This window comes from Chiloscyllium plagiosum, unplaced genomic scaffold (assembly GCF_037043375.1).
Source record: "Chiloscyllium plagiosum isolate Xiang-an unplaced genomic scaffold, Cpla_swu_hap1 HiC_scaffold_6, whole genome shotgun sequence".
Taxonomy (NCBI): Eukaryota; Metazoa; Chordata; class Chondrichthyes; order Orectolobiformes; family Hemiscylliidae; genus Chiloscyllium; species Chiloscyllium plagiosum.
The window spans coordinates 98,644,396-98,658,191 of record NW_028270144.1 but is presented as its reverse complement, the minus strand read 5'-3'; the positions used below and the strand labels follow the sequence as shown (position 1 = coordinate 98,658,191).

General features: G+C 37.7%; 1 protein-coding gene across 3 annotated transcripts in view; it reads left to right on the top strand.

The window, feature by feature from the left end:
• The window catches only part of LOC122550803 (spartin), a 30,318-nt gene extending 19,494 nt beyond the window's left edge, over window positions 1-10,824 (top strand). For 2 of the 3 annotated variants that reach the window (XM_043692076.2, XM_043692077.2), the window contains 4 exons: window positions 1,578-1,772; window positions 4,497-4,655; window positions 7,676-7,766; window positions 9,224-10,824. In XM_043692076.2, coding sequence (XP_043548011.2) covers window positions 1,578-1,772; window positions 4,497-4,655; window positions 7,676-7,766; window positions 9,224-9,413 — 635 coding nt within the window. In that variant the 3' untranslated portion in view covers window positions 9,414-10,824. The other variant, XM_043692078.2, reaches the window with a different exon arrangement.
• Window positions 10,825-13,796: the final 2,972 nt, after the last annotated feature.

Below are 13,796 nucleotides of genomic sequence, written 5' to 3'. Positions count from 1 at the left end.
TGAGGACAATTATGGACCACTGCCGGAACCCTATTGTTGTTAATACGGTCAAGGCGTGGAGAGCAATGCGTCAGAGTGAGGGTTGCTCATCTAAGACTTCACCACTCACCCCCACAGTTGGTATGCCGAGGTTCCGATCAAAGATGATGGACTCGGGGTTCAAACTATGGGCAGCGAAAGGAGTTTCTCATTTGGGAGACTTATTTGAGGGGGAGGTTATGATGTCCTTCAAGCAATTGAGCCGCAAATACGGGCTGCCCTGTAGAGATCTTCTCCGTCTTTTTTCAGGCTAGTGATTTCTTCAGAAGAAGACTACTCTTCTCACTAAGCCCTATAAGCCTGATACAGAGAGGCTGTTGCTGTGTGCCACAAGCACACTCTCTCTTGGTTTGTACCTTTTATCGCCTACTGGGTGGTAGGGCCTGGCAGGAGATTAATTGGTTATGTGAAGTCTCTGAGCAAGAGCTAGGAGTGGAGATCTCTTCTGAAACATGGGAAGACATATGGGAGAATGCACAAAAGATATTGATCTGTAATAGGACATATGCTATGCAGTTATAAGTTCTGCACAGGGTTCATTAGGCAGTGGACCATCTGGTGAAGTTTTTTTAAAAAGAAAAGCATCTCCAATGTGCCCCAAATATAATATAGGTGTAGGTACTCTTACACCTTGCTTCTGGACATGCCACACACTCCGTGTTTATTGGAGCGCTCTGGTGGGAGTGATAGGGAGGCTTTTGAGGACTGAAGATAAAGTAGATCTGACATCTCTCCTAGGTCTATCGAATTTATCATCTTTTGACAGGCATGGAAAGAAACTATTCAATATTCATTCTTTGCATGGAAGAATATTCTGATGAATTGGGTGTCTGAGAACGACGGGCTTGCTGGGATGGCGAAGATTAATTATGGAGCACATTTCCTTGGATTTTCTCTCAAATATGGTGTGCCACACAACAGACCTTTTTTATAAGATGTGGCTGCCCTTTTTGAGTTATTTAGACACAGATTTGTCTGCAATCTTAACTAAGGCATTCGTTTAATCAGGATGGTTAGGTTTGCTGAGCCCTGGGCCCTGGAAGGGAGTCTCCCGAGTTAATATGGATACATATACAATGGTCCCTTTTGTTTTTGTTTGGGAGCTTTGCGCGGAGCATTGTTCGTGTTCTTTGTTCTTCTGTGTTTTTTTTAGTCACTTATTTATTGGTGGTGTTTTTCAGAGGGTATGGTTTGGTTTTTTTGTTTTATATGGTAGGTTGGTAGTTATATTGTAATTTTTATTATATTTTTTTATAACTATATTTTAAAGTTATAAAGTTTTTTTTTGTAAATATGTTTATTAGCAAAAAGAAATTGCTGTTATGGTTCCAGCTGGTTTCAAGATCTATCCTTAGAATTAGACTGGAGCTGCTTGGATAGTTATTTTATACTCTGCATGTATATGGAGAAGATTATCTGATGAAGGATATTGCATTACCTATTTCTGTAAGCATCACAATTAAATTTGTTACTTGTTAGTATATGTTGAGCAATTTGGTGGAAAATCTACTTTATGACAATTTAACTTTGTTTTTCAGGAGCCTCTTGGTTGAGCTGGGGTTTAGTTAAGGGAGCTGAATTCACTGGTAAAGCAATCCAAAAAGGAGCTTCTAAACTGAGAACACATATTCAGCCTGAAGATAAGCCTGTAAAAATAAGTCCAACGGTGGAAAAAGGACTCAGTGTTGCGAGACAAGCAACGGGAGGGGCTGTAAAAGTCAGCCAGTTCTTGGGTAAGCTAACAACCAATACACTTCAATATTCACTTAGGAAGGGATTTCTTAGGAATCGAAAAATGGTTAAATAATAGAAAAAGGCTCCTCAAACTGTTGATATGACTCACATTGGGGTTGCCAGCAAGATTTTGGCATTACAAGCTCCTAGACAGCAATGATTGCTGTGGATTTCCAACTGCTAGACTCCTTTTAAATAATCATTTTTTGAATACTGGGTATGGCTTACCTGGCTGATTCTTGATGCCTCATTACTGTATTGCAAAATCCGGAGTTAATTTTTGTGGATTAAATTGGCATCCTCCCCTTTCAAGGGCATCCCTCCCTTCCTCTACCATCCCATCCCAGCTGTTACAGGTTTGGGACCATGGCAAGTCAGTAGATATTAGCCGTTAGTATATTTTTGGATTACCTTTTTGAAAGGATTCCTGCTGTTTGTGCATGGTCTTGGCTAACTTGCAATGTTGTTAAAGGTTAAACTTTGGAGGACTGGATGAGAAATGGGTACTTAGAAATTGAGGAGGAGACTGAAAGAGTGAAAATAGTTTTAAATTAGGCAAAAATTAATCCCATCTAACTGTAAACCAGGGAAAAAATTGATATAATGAATTCCTTGCAAAATAAGGTGGAATCTCTAGCCTAAGGCTGCATATGTTCAGGATCTACTATAGAAAAGGAGAAATGGAGTGGCTACTATTGTAATTAGCACTATCCATTGTTAAATTTAAATCTGGGATTGATATCAGATCTGCAGTAAATAGGGTAGTCAGTGCCTGGATGACTTTTTCACTTTGTGTATATACAATGAAAATGTATTAGCTGTGAGCTCAACAGTCTCTGGAAGATGCATTAAAATAGTGGCTTTGTTGAAGTGAAACAGCTGTTTTGGAAAAAGTATTTTATTGCTAACTATGTCTGTTTTTGTACTGATTTCAGCACTGTGGAAATTATTGCACAGAAATCAATGCTTTCTTTATGTTCTGGCTGTAAGTTTAAGGGAGGGTTATAATTAATGAAGACGTTGATGAATTCTACAAAATCTTCTTTTCTGCCAGTTGTCAACAGGCATTGTTATGTGATTGTATCGCCTAATCAATGAGTCAGTAAGAATGAGAAATAAAATCAAAGTTTGATTTTGACATAATCAAGAGGTGGCCTTGGAAAAAAATGTTATTTGATTCCTACAATATTTCTCTTTTTTTAAAAATCAAAACAAGCTCAAGATTTATTGTATATGAAAGAATTAAACCCCACCAAATTTACTGTTGGCTTAATAATGTGGTTTATAACCGTTTTGTACTCTGGGTTACTACTACTTTCCTCCAAACATTCTCTTTATAAGGTTAATCAATCTTAAAGTTATTTAACTAATTCAGCCCACCTGCTGTTTTATAGCTGTATTCTTCCATTCTGACTTGTGGGTATTTTGTTTTGGTATCTCTACTGTCTCTATAACCCAGCCTTGTAATTAACTTGATCTTCCGAGAACTAAAATCCACCTTCAAAGTTTTAACATGAACTTTGATCCAGACACTTGCAATAACTTGAGGAGAAAGTGAGGTCTGCAGATGCTGGAGATCTTGCAATAACTTGCCCTGTATCCAATGCATAGATAATGATGAATAGCTGAGCTTATTTTTTTTCCTGATATATTCCTGCAGATGAACTGAACCAGAGAATCCTAAGCATGTTGCCCAAATAACACAAAGTAGGTTACATTGAAGGAATGTTTCACACAGGAAGTGACTATCTCAAGATGGAGCTGTATTATGTTCTTACGAAAAATTATTTTGCACAATATAATTTGAAAATGTTGTACTTCAGTATTTCTTTACAGCAGTTTAACATTCTATCATTGACAACATACTGTAGTGTTAACTGTCTCTTCTTGCAGACTCAACTGAATTAAGTAAATGATTGCATGACTATGGCATATAGGATGGGAGTTGGGAATGATCATATGGGGATTGCGTGGGAAGTTATGGGAGATATTTATGAGCAGAGATAGGAAGGGTGAGAGTGGTGGGTTGGGAAGCTGGAATTAAAAATATACTTTTAAAAAAAAATCTCATTTTAAAATGATAAACACAAGATTGCATTTCAGCTGTACATACACTTTAGAATTGAAATATCAAAGAAAGCTTGAATAAAAAGGACTGAAGCTGTGGCACGCTAACATTTTTTACTTAGCTCACTTATTCTCACTCCATGTGGCTGGGAGAATAAGCTTCTGCAGCCAATAGAAAGTTAAGGATGTCTTTTTAAATGTTGTAATGGACATATGCTTCTCCATTGCTAGACCAGAAGATCCATACAATTTTGTGGCAATTACAGCTGCCTGCTGGTCTATTGTCACCTATACAAATGGGACACTTTTAAAGAAGTAACTAAGTATACAGGGAATGTTCCACCTGCAGTGTTTTTTTAAATGTGGCAGGAGCCACCTAAACAAAATTAAATTCTGTTAAAGGCATAATGGAGCTGTAACTAACAAAAGGAGAATCATGTCATGGCATCAGCCTGAGCAATATAATGACAAATGGAGGAAAAAAGCAGTTTGCAGCTTTCCCTTGGGTTTGGTCTTTATTATTTGATTTACTATAAATAAGGTTTCAACACTGAGACTTCTGTGTTTAAGTTAAACTGAAGCTCCTTATTGCAAGTGTATTGATTAGTTGCATTTGTCAGAACTGTGAAGTTAAGGATGTTGTTTTAAATTCTCAGTGGATGGACTTTGTGCTGTTGCTAGTACTGTTGGAAAAGAGCTGGCTCCACATGTAAAGAAACATGGAAGTAAACTGATTCCAGAAGCTATAAAGAAAGATAATAATTCAAAAGCGAATCTAGATGGAGCCCTGGTGGTGGCAGCAAGTGGAGTTCAAGGTACATGCTGATTTTTATTTGGCTTCCTTTCACTTTTCCAAGTAGTTAAACATGTTTAACTCACTGTCTCTTTAAATCAATTTTTTTGGTTAAACGTGCAGAAATCAAATAAATGGAATATTAACTTAATTTATACAACCATTCAGGTATGCATTATTTGGATTAGTGAAGAACTTTGATAACTGAACATGACTTAAGTACATAAAAAGAGTGTTTAATCCATCAAGGCTTTCTAAGCATCTCAATATACCCCTCTGCTCTTCCAGAAACACCACAACTTGTTTAAGACTATGGTCTAGTTGTATTGTTGCTAGATTGTTAATTTAGAGAAGCAGAATGTTTTGAGGACCTGGATTCGAAAGCAACTATGGTATATAGTGGAATTTAGAATTCATTTTTAAAAAAAATCTGAAATAGAGTAATGATCATGAAGCCATTGTCAACTGTCAAAAAAATCCATTTGGCTCACTCGTCCTTTAGGGAAAGAAACGGCTGTAAATTACTTGCATGGAGCTCGAGACCCACATGTCATCAACTGTCCTCTGGGTAATTAAGGTTGAGAATAAACACTGGCCTAGGCAGTAACACCCACTTCACACAAGTGGAATGTACTGTATTGAAGGAGACCATTCAGTCCACTGTGTTCACAGCAGCCAATAAGCATTCATTCAGATTAATCCATATTCCCATGCAAGTGAAAAGATTTCCCTTGAATTCCCACTCAGCCTGTTTTTTTTTTAAGGGACATTGATTTGAAAACCTTAACCAAGAGGATAGAGCCTTCCTATTCATTATACTTAAATCCTTTAATGATATTAATCACTGATTAGGTCTCCATTCAGCTTCCTCTGTCCCTAAGAAAAGAGTTATGGATTAACTTGTGCTTTGTAGAATTCCAGCATTACTTCTCAGCTCTTATTCTGCATATAGTTAATAGAAGCAAGTTACCCAAGTATTTTCCTGTTTAGCCACTTCTGGGAATATACACTGAAAGTTCTTTCCATTCCTCTACACTTTTTAGTTTCCTACTATTTACTGTGTATTCCCATTGTTAGGCTTCACAACTGCATTTCATCATTCTTCACATTGAATTCCATTTGCCAGTTTTCAATCCACCTGACTAGTCCATTGATATCCTCCTGTGGTGTATACTTTTCTAAGTCGTTCCAAGCTGTTCTTTTGTATCCTCAATTTTCTGTTAGCCTCTAAAGGCAATCATTTGATGATACCACAAGGAACCAGAGTCTTAGTACTATGCCGTGCAGGTCCCATTTGGAAACAATAGGATTCATCAACAATTATTCTTTGCTTCTACTTCTGAAAACACTTTGATCCAGTTTGCTATTTTACCTTTGTTGCAACTAGATTGGTCACTTGAATAACCGTTCCTGATCTACAGCTTTGTTGTTCTCAGGATGAAAAGGTTAATTCACTTTCCCTGTTACTCTTGACTCCATAAAATTTGACTTCTGATTGTGTGGGATTTATACGATTTACTGCGAATGACTGGACAGAATTGAAAGACAGTGTTTCGTCATCTGCTTTTTTTCCCAAAGATATGCTGAAGTTTCTTATTGTTGGTACCCCAGAATTTTGTGTGCAAAATGAAGAGTAAATTATGCTCTACTTTGGTGATCAGAATTGAAGACAGAATTCCAGCTGAGGTCTCCTTGACGTTGAGCATGACAAATAAGGAGCAGTGCAACCATAATCAGAAGGTTTTCAATCTAGTGGATAACTGGGCCAGTAGGTGGCAATGCAATTCAGTTCAATACAATAGAGATGAATGTAATTTGTACTGAAGCAGAAACTGCGCCCAAAGGGAGAAGTGTGTTAATTGGAATAGTGTTACCACATTAAACAGCTCTTCAAAGAAGTTGTATTGATTATATCCTCCCATTTAGTCACCATAGAACCATGCAGTATAGAAGATAACTTTGGACCATCAAGTCCACATTGACAAAAAAAAACTCGTAATCTATTCCGGTCTCACTTTACAGCATTTGACCCAAACCTTGAATGTAATTACATTTCTCATCCATGTACATTTTTTTAAAGTGACAAGGTTTCCTGCCTCAAATACACTCCCAGGCATGCATTCCAGATTCCCATCATCTTCCAGGTGAAAACATTTTTTCCTCCCTCTCCCTCTAAAATCTCCTGCCTTTCAGTTTCCTATGCCCTGTTATTTGACCCTTTTAAGTGGAACCACTGCTTCCTGTTTGCCCTGTCCATGCCCCTTAATGTTATACACTTCAAACAGGTCCTCTCTCTGCCTTCTCTGCTTCAAAGAAAATAACCCAATCTTTTCCAGCCTCTCTCAGCTAAACTGTTCCATCCTGGTGAATCTGTTCTGCACCCCCTCCAGTGTGGTGATCAGAATTGCTGTGGCCTAACCAAAGTACTGTCCAGTTATGCACCTTAGTTCCATAACCTCTTACTCTCCTTGGCCAGCAAAATTCTTCCAATTTTAGACGTAAAAATTATTTGATCTATCTGTCACTGCTTTCCTGAGTGAAAGATTGCTACACTTGCATAAAGATGTGTTTCCTCATTGAACTATTATTACTTAGTATTAAAATGCATGATTAACAATTTGAGCTTTTGTTCCTCTAACCTCACTTTAACCTCTAAACTAACTTCAAGATGTTAAAGGAAGGTTTAGTAGTGAATGGTTTCTTGTTCTCTGAATCTCCTGCATTTCTAAAGTATTTGACAGGCTTCACTAACTCCTATGTTCTTATGAACCCATTTAAAATCCTTCAGCTTCCCTTCAAGTGTTAGTGGTATTTTTGCTCCATTCTGTCAGTGATCTTTGTCAGCCCAAAGGCCCTACTTGCACCTTCCTCTGATGTTGGTCTGTTTGTTATTTTCTTGTTTTCTTACTCAACCATTGATAGGTATTCACACTCTTGAATGATATTGATTGGAAATTGAGGACTGTCTCAACCTTGTGTGATCTCCTAGGCGAATACTCAATTCATGTAAGTTGAAGCTGGTTGTTTTTTTAATCCCTGCAGGATTTGCCACTGTTTGGAATGGTTTAGAGTGTGCAGCAAAGTGCATAGCCAAAAATGTTGCAGCCGAGACCGTCTACACAGTGAAACATAAGTAAGTACTTATCTAAAGCAGAATTAATTAGAAATTCAATTTACAAAACAGTACATTATTTTGTTCATAACTGTGCTTTGTACTTTGTTGCAGAAACACAAGTTACACTTCAAAAATGAATTAATTCGCTTTAATCATAATTCACTTGAAATTAATTACTTTAAATTAGCTTTCCCTTTTCTGACAATGCATCCTGATCAGCATTTTGTGAATCATTAAGGTGTGTTCATGTTGACTGATTCATTTCTCCAATATCCTATTGATTGTTAGTTCTCTTTCCTCTGAGCCTGTATTCTGTGGGGATTCAGTCTACCCACATTGAATTTGACAAATTATTAGATTACTAATAAAAAAAAAATCCAAGTTGACCATTAACTTAATTTATCTTGCCAATGGTGTAAACTGGTATTTAATGTATTTGAAATTTGGTACCAATGATGGGAAAAAAGGGATATCACTTCCTACAGTTTAGAGGAGGGTTAATAGGATGTCATCTTTTATTGACTTACTGCTTTAGCATTCTTACTTCAGATCTAATTGTCAACTGAAAAATCTCACCAGCACAGTGTGTAATTTATACTTCAAAATAATCCCAGAATTCATCCCTGTGCTGTGCTACCTAACCTCAGCCAGAAGAGCGTGGTGATGCCAATGTTGATATTCCTTGTCAAGTGAAGAGGCTTTTTCTCCTTGACACATCATAATATGCAATATTCCCTTATGTTCTCTGCAGCAAAGATAGAGAACCAAAGGCTATGTTGACGCCAAGGTTCAAGCTTAGAATGGGATGGGAAGGATCTACTTATCATGGTTCACATAAGAAATCATGGTATATTGGCCGCAAGTTGCCTCACTGGGACAAAGAATTTCTTGAGGATAACAAATGTTTGGAATTGTCTATCCCAGAGAATTGTGGAAGGTAGATGGAATCAAAAATTCATACAGCATGGAAACACACCCTTTACATCAGCGAAAGTATTTTAAGAGGAAGTAAACAAACTTTAAATATTAGTTGAGGGTTATAAGAAGCTGGCTCAATGGTTGTTGAGACCGAAGATCTTATGGAATGGAAGGTAGGATTAGAAGAATGAATGTCCTTCTCCCATTTGTTGTTTTTTGTTCTTGCAGCTCTCACTTAGAGGGTCCCAGCCACTAATCAAAGAACTGATCCTTAACTCTTCTATCTCACAACTGAGTTACTTCAGTTTGTCTGTATCTTTTAATACAGTCACATTTGCTTCTTGTGGTATTGTTAATTGACTTGTAATGTGCAGATATATTTAAATCTTTATCTGATCAAGTTCCAGAAACTGACTGGCATGTAGGAAAGAGAACCTTTTAAAATTTGAATAAAATTAATTCTGTGGAAAGGGTGCAGCATGTTAGCATGGCAATAATCTAGTATTTTCTTTCTGCTTTGCTTCTTGAAATCATCAAAATGCTCCTTTCTGATAAAGGTATGGGTCCGCTGCTGGGAAAGCTACAGACAATGCTGTGAACTCTGCCATCAATGTTGGTGTGACCGCTTTTAACATTGATCATTTGGGTATCAAGGCTGTGGCACGACGCACTGCGAAAGAAACTGGAAATGCTATTCTAGTTGACTACCGATTACAAGAAAAACCGGGGAAGCAAGACAAAAAGTGAACTGTTTCATCTTTGAGAAGATCTTAAAGAATTCAGTTGATTTGAATATTAAATGTTGACCTCTTCACTGAGAAAGTTGTGTAAATTGGTTATGTTTTGATTTTATTTAACTGACAAGCAGCAGTTTATCTTGAATGAAGAACCAATTGCACTTTATGTTCTGTAAACTAAATTGATTTTTGTGAATTTATTGTCTTTATTCTCAGATGTTGGGATGGACATTTAATGTACAAAGGGTGCAGCACTTTCACCCTTTAGCTCTGTTGATTAATGAGTTTTAAAAAAAAATGTAGTTGGCAGTAGAAAGGGTAATTAGGTGTTTCATCTTGTTTGCCTAATTTCTGTAGGTCTCACTTTCTTCTACACTACATTTAAATTAGTTAAGCCAGAATTCACATTCTTAACAGCACAATGGATAATTACACAAATAGTAAAACATGGGAATGCTTACTTCATTGGATATAAACTTGCATTGGAGTTCTTAAACTGTTGAAGTGTTAATTTTCAAATAGAAATTGAAGCTTTGGTTTTAACTCCCACATCCAATGTTTCCCTTGCGTGTGGATATGCATGAGCTTTTTTTTTGGATGTAAGCAGCTATTTTCCATAATTGACTGAGGTGATTTCAAATTTAGTTGGGTACTGGGCACCTGTCAGGTATGATATTTTAGGAGAAAGATATGATGTTTTTGTACAGTGAAGATTAGCATATTCATCCAAATTAGCTCAGTATAAAGGAAAGTAATTAATTAAATCTACATTTAATGCAAACTTAAAGAAACCATGTTGCATTTTTTTTTACAAAACCTGTGCTGCACTATTCTGTAACATTTTCTTAGCTTTGAGAATGTGATCATAATACCAATAATATCTAGGTAATGTATGATTCCAATTGAACTTGCCACTCAGGAGAGCATCCCAATGTTGAAAATTGCAGATAGGAGAACAGTACCTAATCTATGGGTTGTGTTTTTGTTTTGAAAAGTGAATACCTTCTGCACCAATACTAAAATTAAATAGCAGTAACTAAAACCACAACATTAAGACAAAAGGTATAGTAGTAGCCTTAGGATAGCCCAGTTGGCACTTGTGCAATTTTTGAAAGCTTCAAATACTAAATTTTGTGAGAACTTCCCAATTTAATTTCATAATTTCCAATTGTGAATATGTAATGAAGTTCAGTTGTTCAAATTTGTAATCTGTAAAGTGGTTCTGGAATGAAGCACACATAACATCTAAATTAACTTTATGCTGGGAATTGACATAGAAAGGATGTTTTTGCTTCCACCTTTTGGGATACTAATTAAACACAAAAAACTGCTTTTGTAGCATGAACTTTTATTTGAATCTTTTTTTACTTTAAATTCTCAACTTACTTTTCCTCAATTAAAGTGCCTTAATTTTAACCTGCCTTAAAGTATAGCTTACTAATTATTCTACTTCAATCATTGGGTTTGTAAATTGGGCAACTCCTTATTGTGAAATTGATAAATTTACTCTTTTTCCATAAAAAAGTTAAGGAAATTAGTATGAGTTCTCAATAGACTGATTAGTTACAATCTTTTAGCTCATTTCTTCATAACCAACCAACTAAACACTTTAAGGTTCCATAAGTGTCCCTATAATCCGTTATAGAAGAGCCCAGTACATTAGTACAACACATAAGGCTGATGCTCTTTGTAGCACTCTTCAGCCAGAACTATGCTGTAGATGATCCATCTTGGTCTTTGCAGTGGTCACTAGCATCATAGATGCTAGTCTTCAGCAACTGTTGATTTATTTGATATCAAGAAAGGGCTGAAAGCACTGGTTACTGCAAAGGCCATTCTGGCGATAGTAATGAAGGTGTCAAGTGCTATCAAGCAGCATTTGCTCAGCAATAACCTGTTCAGAGAAGCCCAGTTTGGTTTGTCAGGGCCATCTCCTCTGCCTCCCCAAAGTCTCCATCTGCAAGGCTTAAGTCAGGAGTACAATGGAACATTCTCCACTTGCCTGGATGGGTGCAGCACCAATAAAAGGAGCTTGACACCACCCTGTTTGGTACTACATCCACTCTCTCCACCACCAACACTTAGTAACAATGTATACTATCAATCAGAAACTATAGAAATTCATCACATTCATAACCACTTCCATCTTGAAGGCTAAGGTCAGCAGATATACAGCAATGCCATCACCTGTAAGTTCCCCACTGAACCAGTCACCATCCTGACTAAGAAATTTATTGATATTCCTTTGCTGCCACTAGTTCAAAGTGCTGGAATTCTCTCCCTAATGATACTATCTACACTACATGGACTACAGCGATTCAATAAACCAGCTCTTCTCCACCTCCAGGGCAATGCAGGACAGGCAACGTCCACATCTCATGAGTGAATTTAAAAAAACAGGGATCATAGAGATATACAGCAGGGAAACAGACTCTTCGGTCCAACTCATCCATGCCGACCAGTTAACCAAATCCAACCTAGTCTCACCTGCCAGCACCTGGCCCATATCCCTCCAAACCCTTCCTATTCATATACCCATCCAGATGCCTTTTAGATGTTGCAATTGTACTAGCCTCTGCCACCTCATTTCATACACGTACCACCTTCTGGGTGACAACATTACCCCTTAGATAACTTTATATCTTTCCCCTCTCACCCTAAACCTATGCTCTCTAGTTCTAGACTTCCCCCATCCCAGGGAAAAGACTTTGCCTATTTACCCTATTTATGCCCCTCGTGATTTTATAAACCTCTGTAAGATCACCCCCTCAGCCTCTGATGCTCCAGGGAAAACAGCCCCAGCCTGTTCAGCCTCTCCCTACATTACAAATCCTCCAACTCTGGCAACATTCTTGTAAATCTTTTCTGAATCCTTTCAAGTTTCACAACATCTTTCCGAAAGGAAGGAGACCAGAATCACATGCAATATTCCAACAGTGGCCTAACCAATGTCCTGTACAGCCGCAGCATGACCTCCCTGTACTCAATACTCTTACCAATAAAGGAAAGCTTACCAATAAAGAACATCATCTTCACTATCCTATCTACTTGCGACTCCACTTTCAAGGAGCTATGAACCTGCACTCCAAGGTCTCTTTGTTCAGCAACACTCCCAAGGACCTTACCATTAAGTGTATAAGTCCTGCTAAGATTTGCTTTCCCAAAATGCAGCACCTCACATTTATCAAAATTAAATTCCATCTCCACTTATCAGTCCATTGGCTCATCTGATCAAGATCCTGTTCTGAGGTAACCTTCTTTGCGGTCCACTATACCTCCAAATTTGGTGTCATCAGCAAAGTTACTAACCAAATCTCTTATACTCACTTCCAAATCATTTATATAAATGATGAGAAATAGTGGACCCAGCACCAATCCTTGTGGCACTCCACTGGTCCCAGGCCTTCAGCCTGAAAAACAACCTTCTGTCTTCTACCTTAGCCAGTTCTCTATCCAATTGCTCACCAGTCTGCCAAATGGAACCTTGTCAAATGCCTTACTGAAATCCATATAGATTACATCTGCCGCTCTGCCCTCCTCAATCCTCTTTGTTACTTCTTCAAAAAACTCAATCAAGTTTGTGAGGCATGATTTCCCATGCACAAAGACACATTAACTATCCCTAATCAGTCCTTGCCTTTCCAAATACGTGTACATCCTGTCCCTCAGGATTCTCTCCAACAACTTGCCCACCATTGATGTCAGGCTCACTATAGTTCCCTGGCTTGTTCTTACCACCTTTATTAAACATTGGCACCACGTTAGCCAACCTCCAGTCTTCTGGCACCTCACCTGTGACTATCGATGATACAAATATCTCAGGAAGAGGCCCAGCAATACTTCCCTCGATTCCCAAAGATTAGGTCCTTGGGATTTATCCACTTTTATGCTTTTCAAGACATCCAGCACTTCCTGCTCTGTAATGTGGACATTTTTCAAGATGTCACCATCTACTTCCCTATATTCTATATTTTCCATGTCTTTTTCCCACAGTAAATACTGATGCAATATACTCGTTTAGTATCTGCCCCATCTCCTGCGGCTCCACACAAAGGCCACCTGGCTGATCTTTGAGGAGCCCTATTCTCTCCCTAGTTACCTTTTTGTCCATAATGTATTTGTGAAAACAGATGAAGGGAATATTCAATAACATCTCAGATGTATGCAAAATGTTGGTTAGGTATTCTGCACTCTTGCTTCAAGTGGTACGGTATTGTTAAAATTTCTTCCCTTTTCAAAGAACATTTTTTTTCCTCCTCCATATCCAAAAGGATAGGCACAAATGCTATCCTTGCCACTGGCATCTACATCCCATGAAAGAATAAGACTGTATTGGAAAGTTATTCATAATCTGTGTATGCTGAAGTTGTTTTAAATATACAAATGTGAAAAA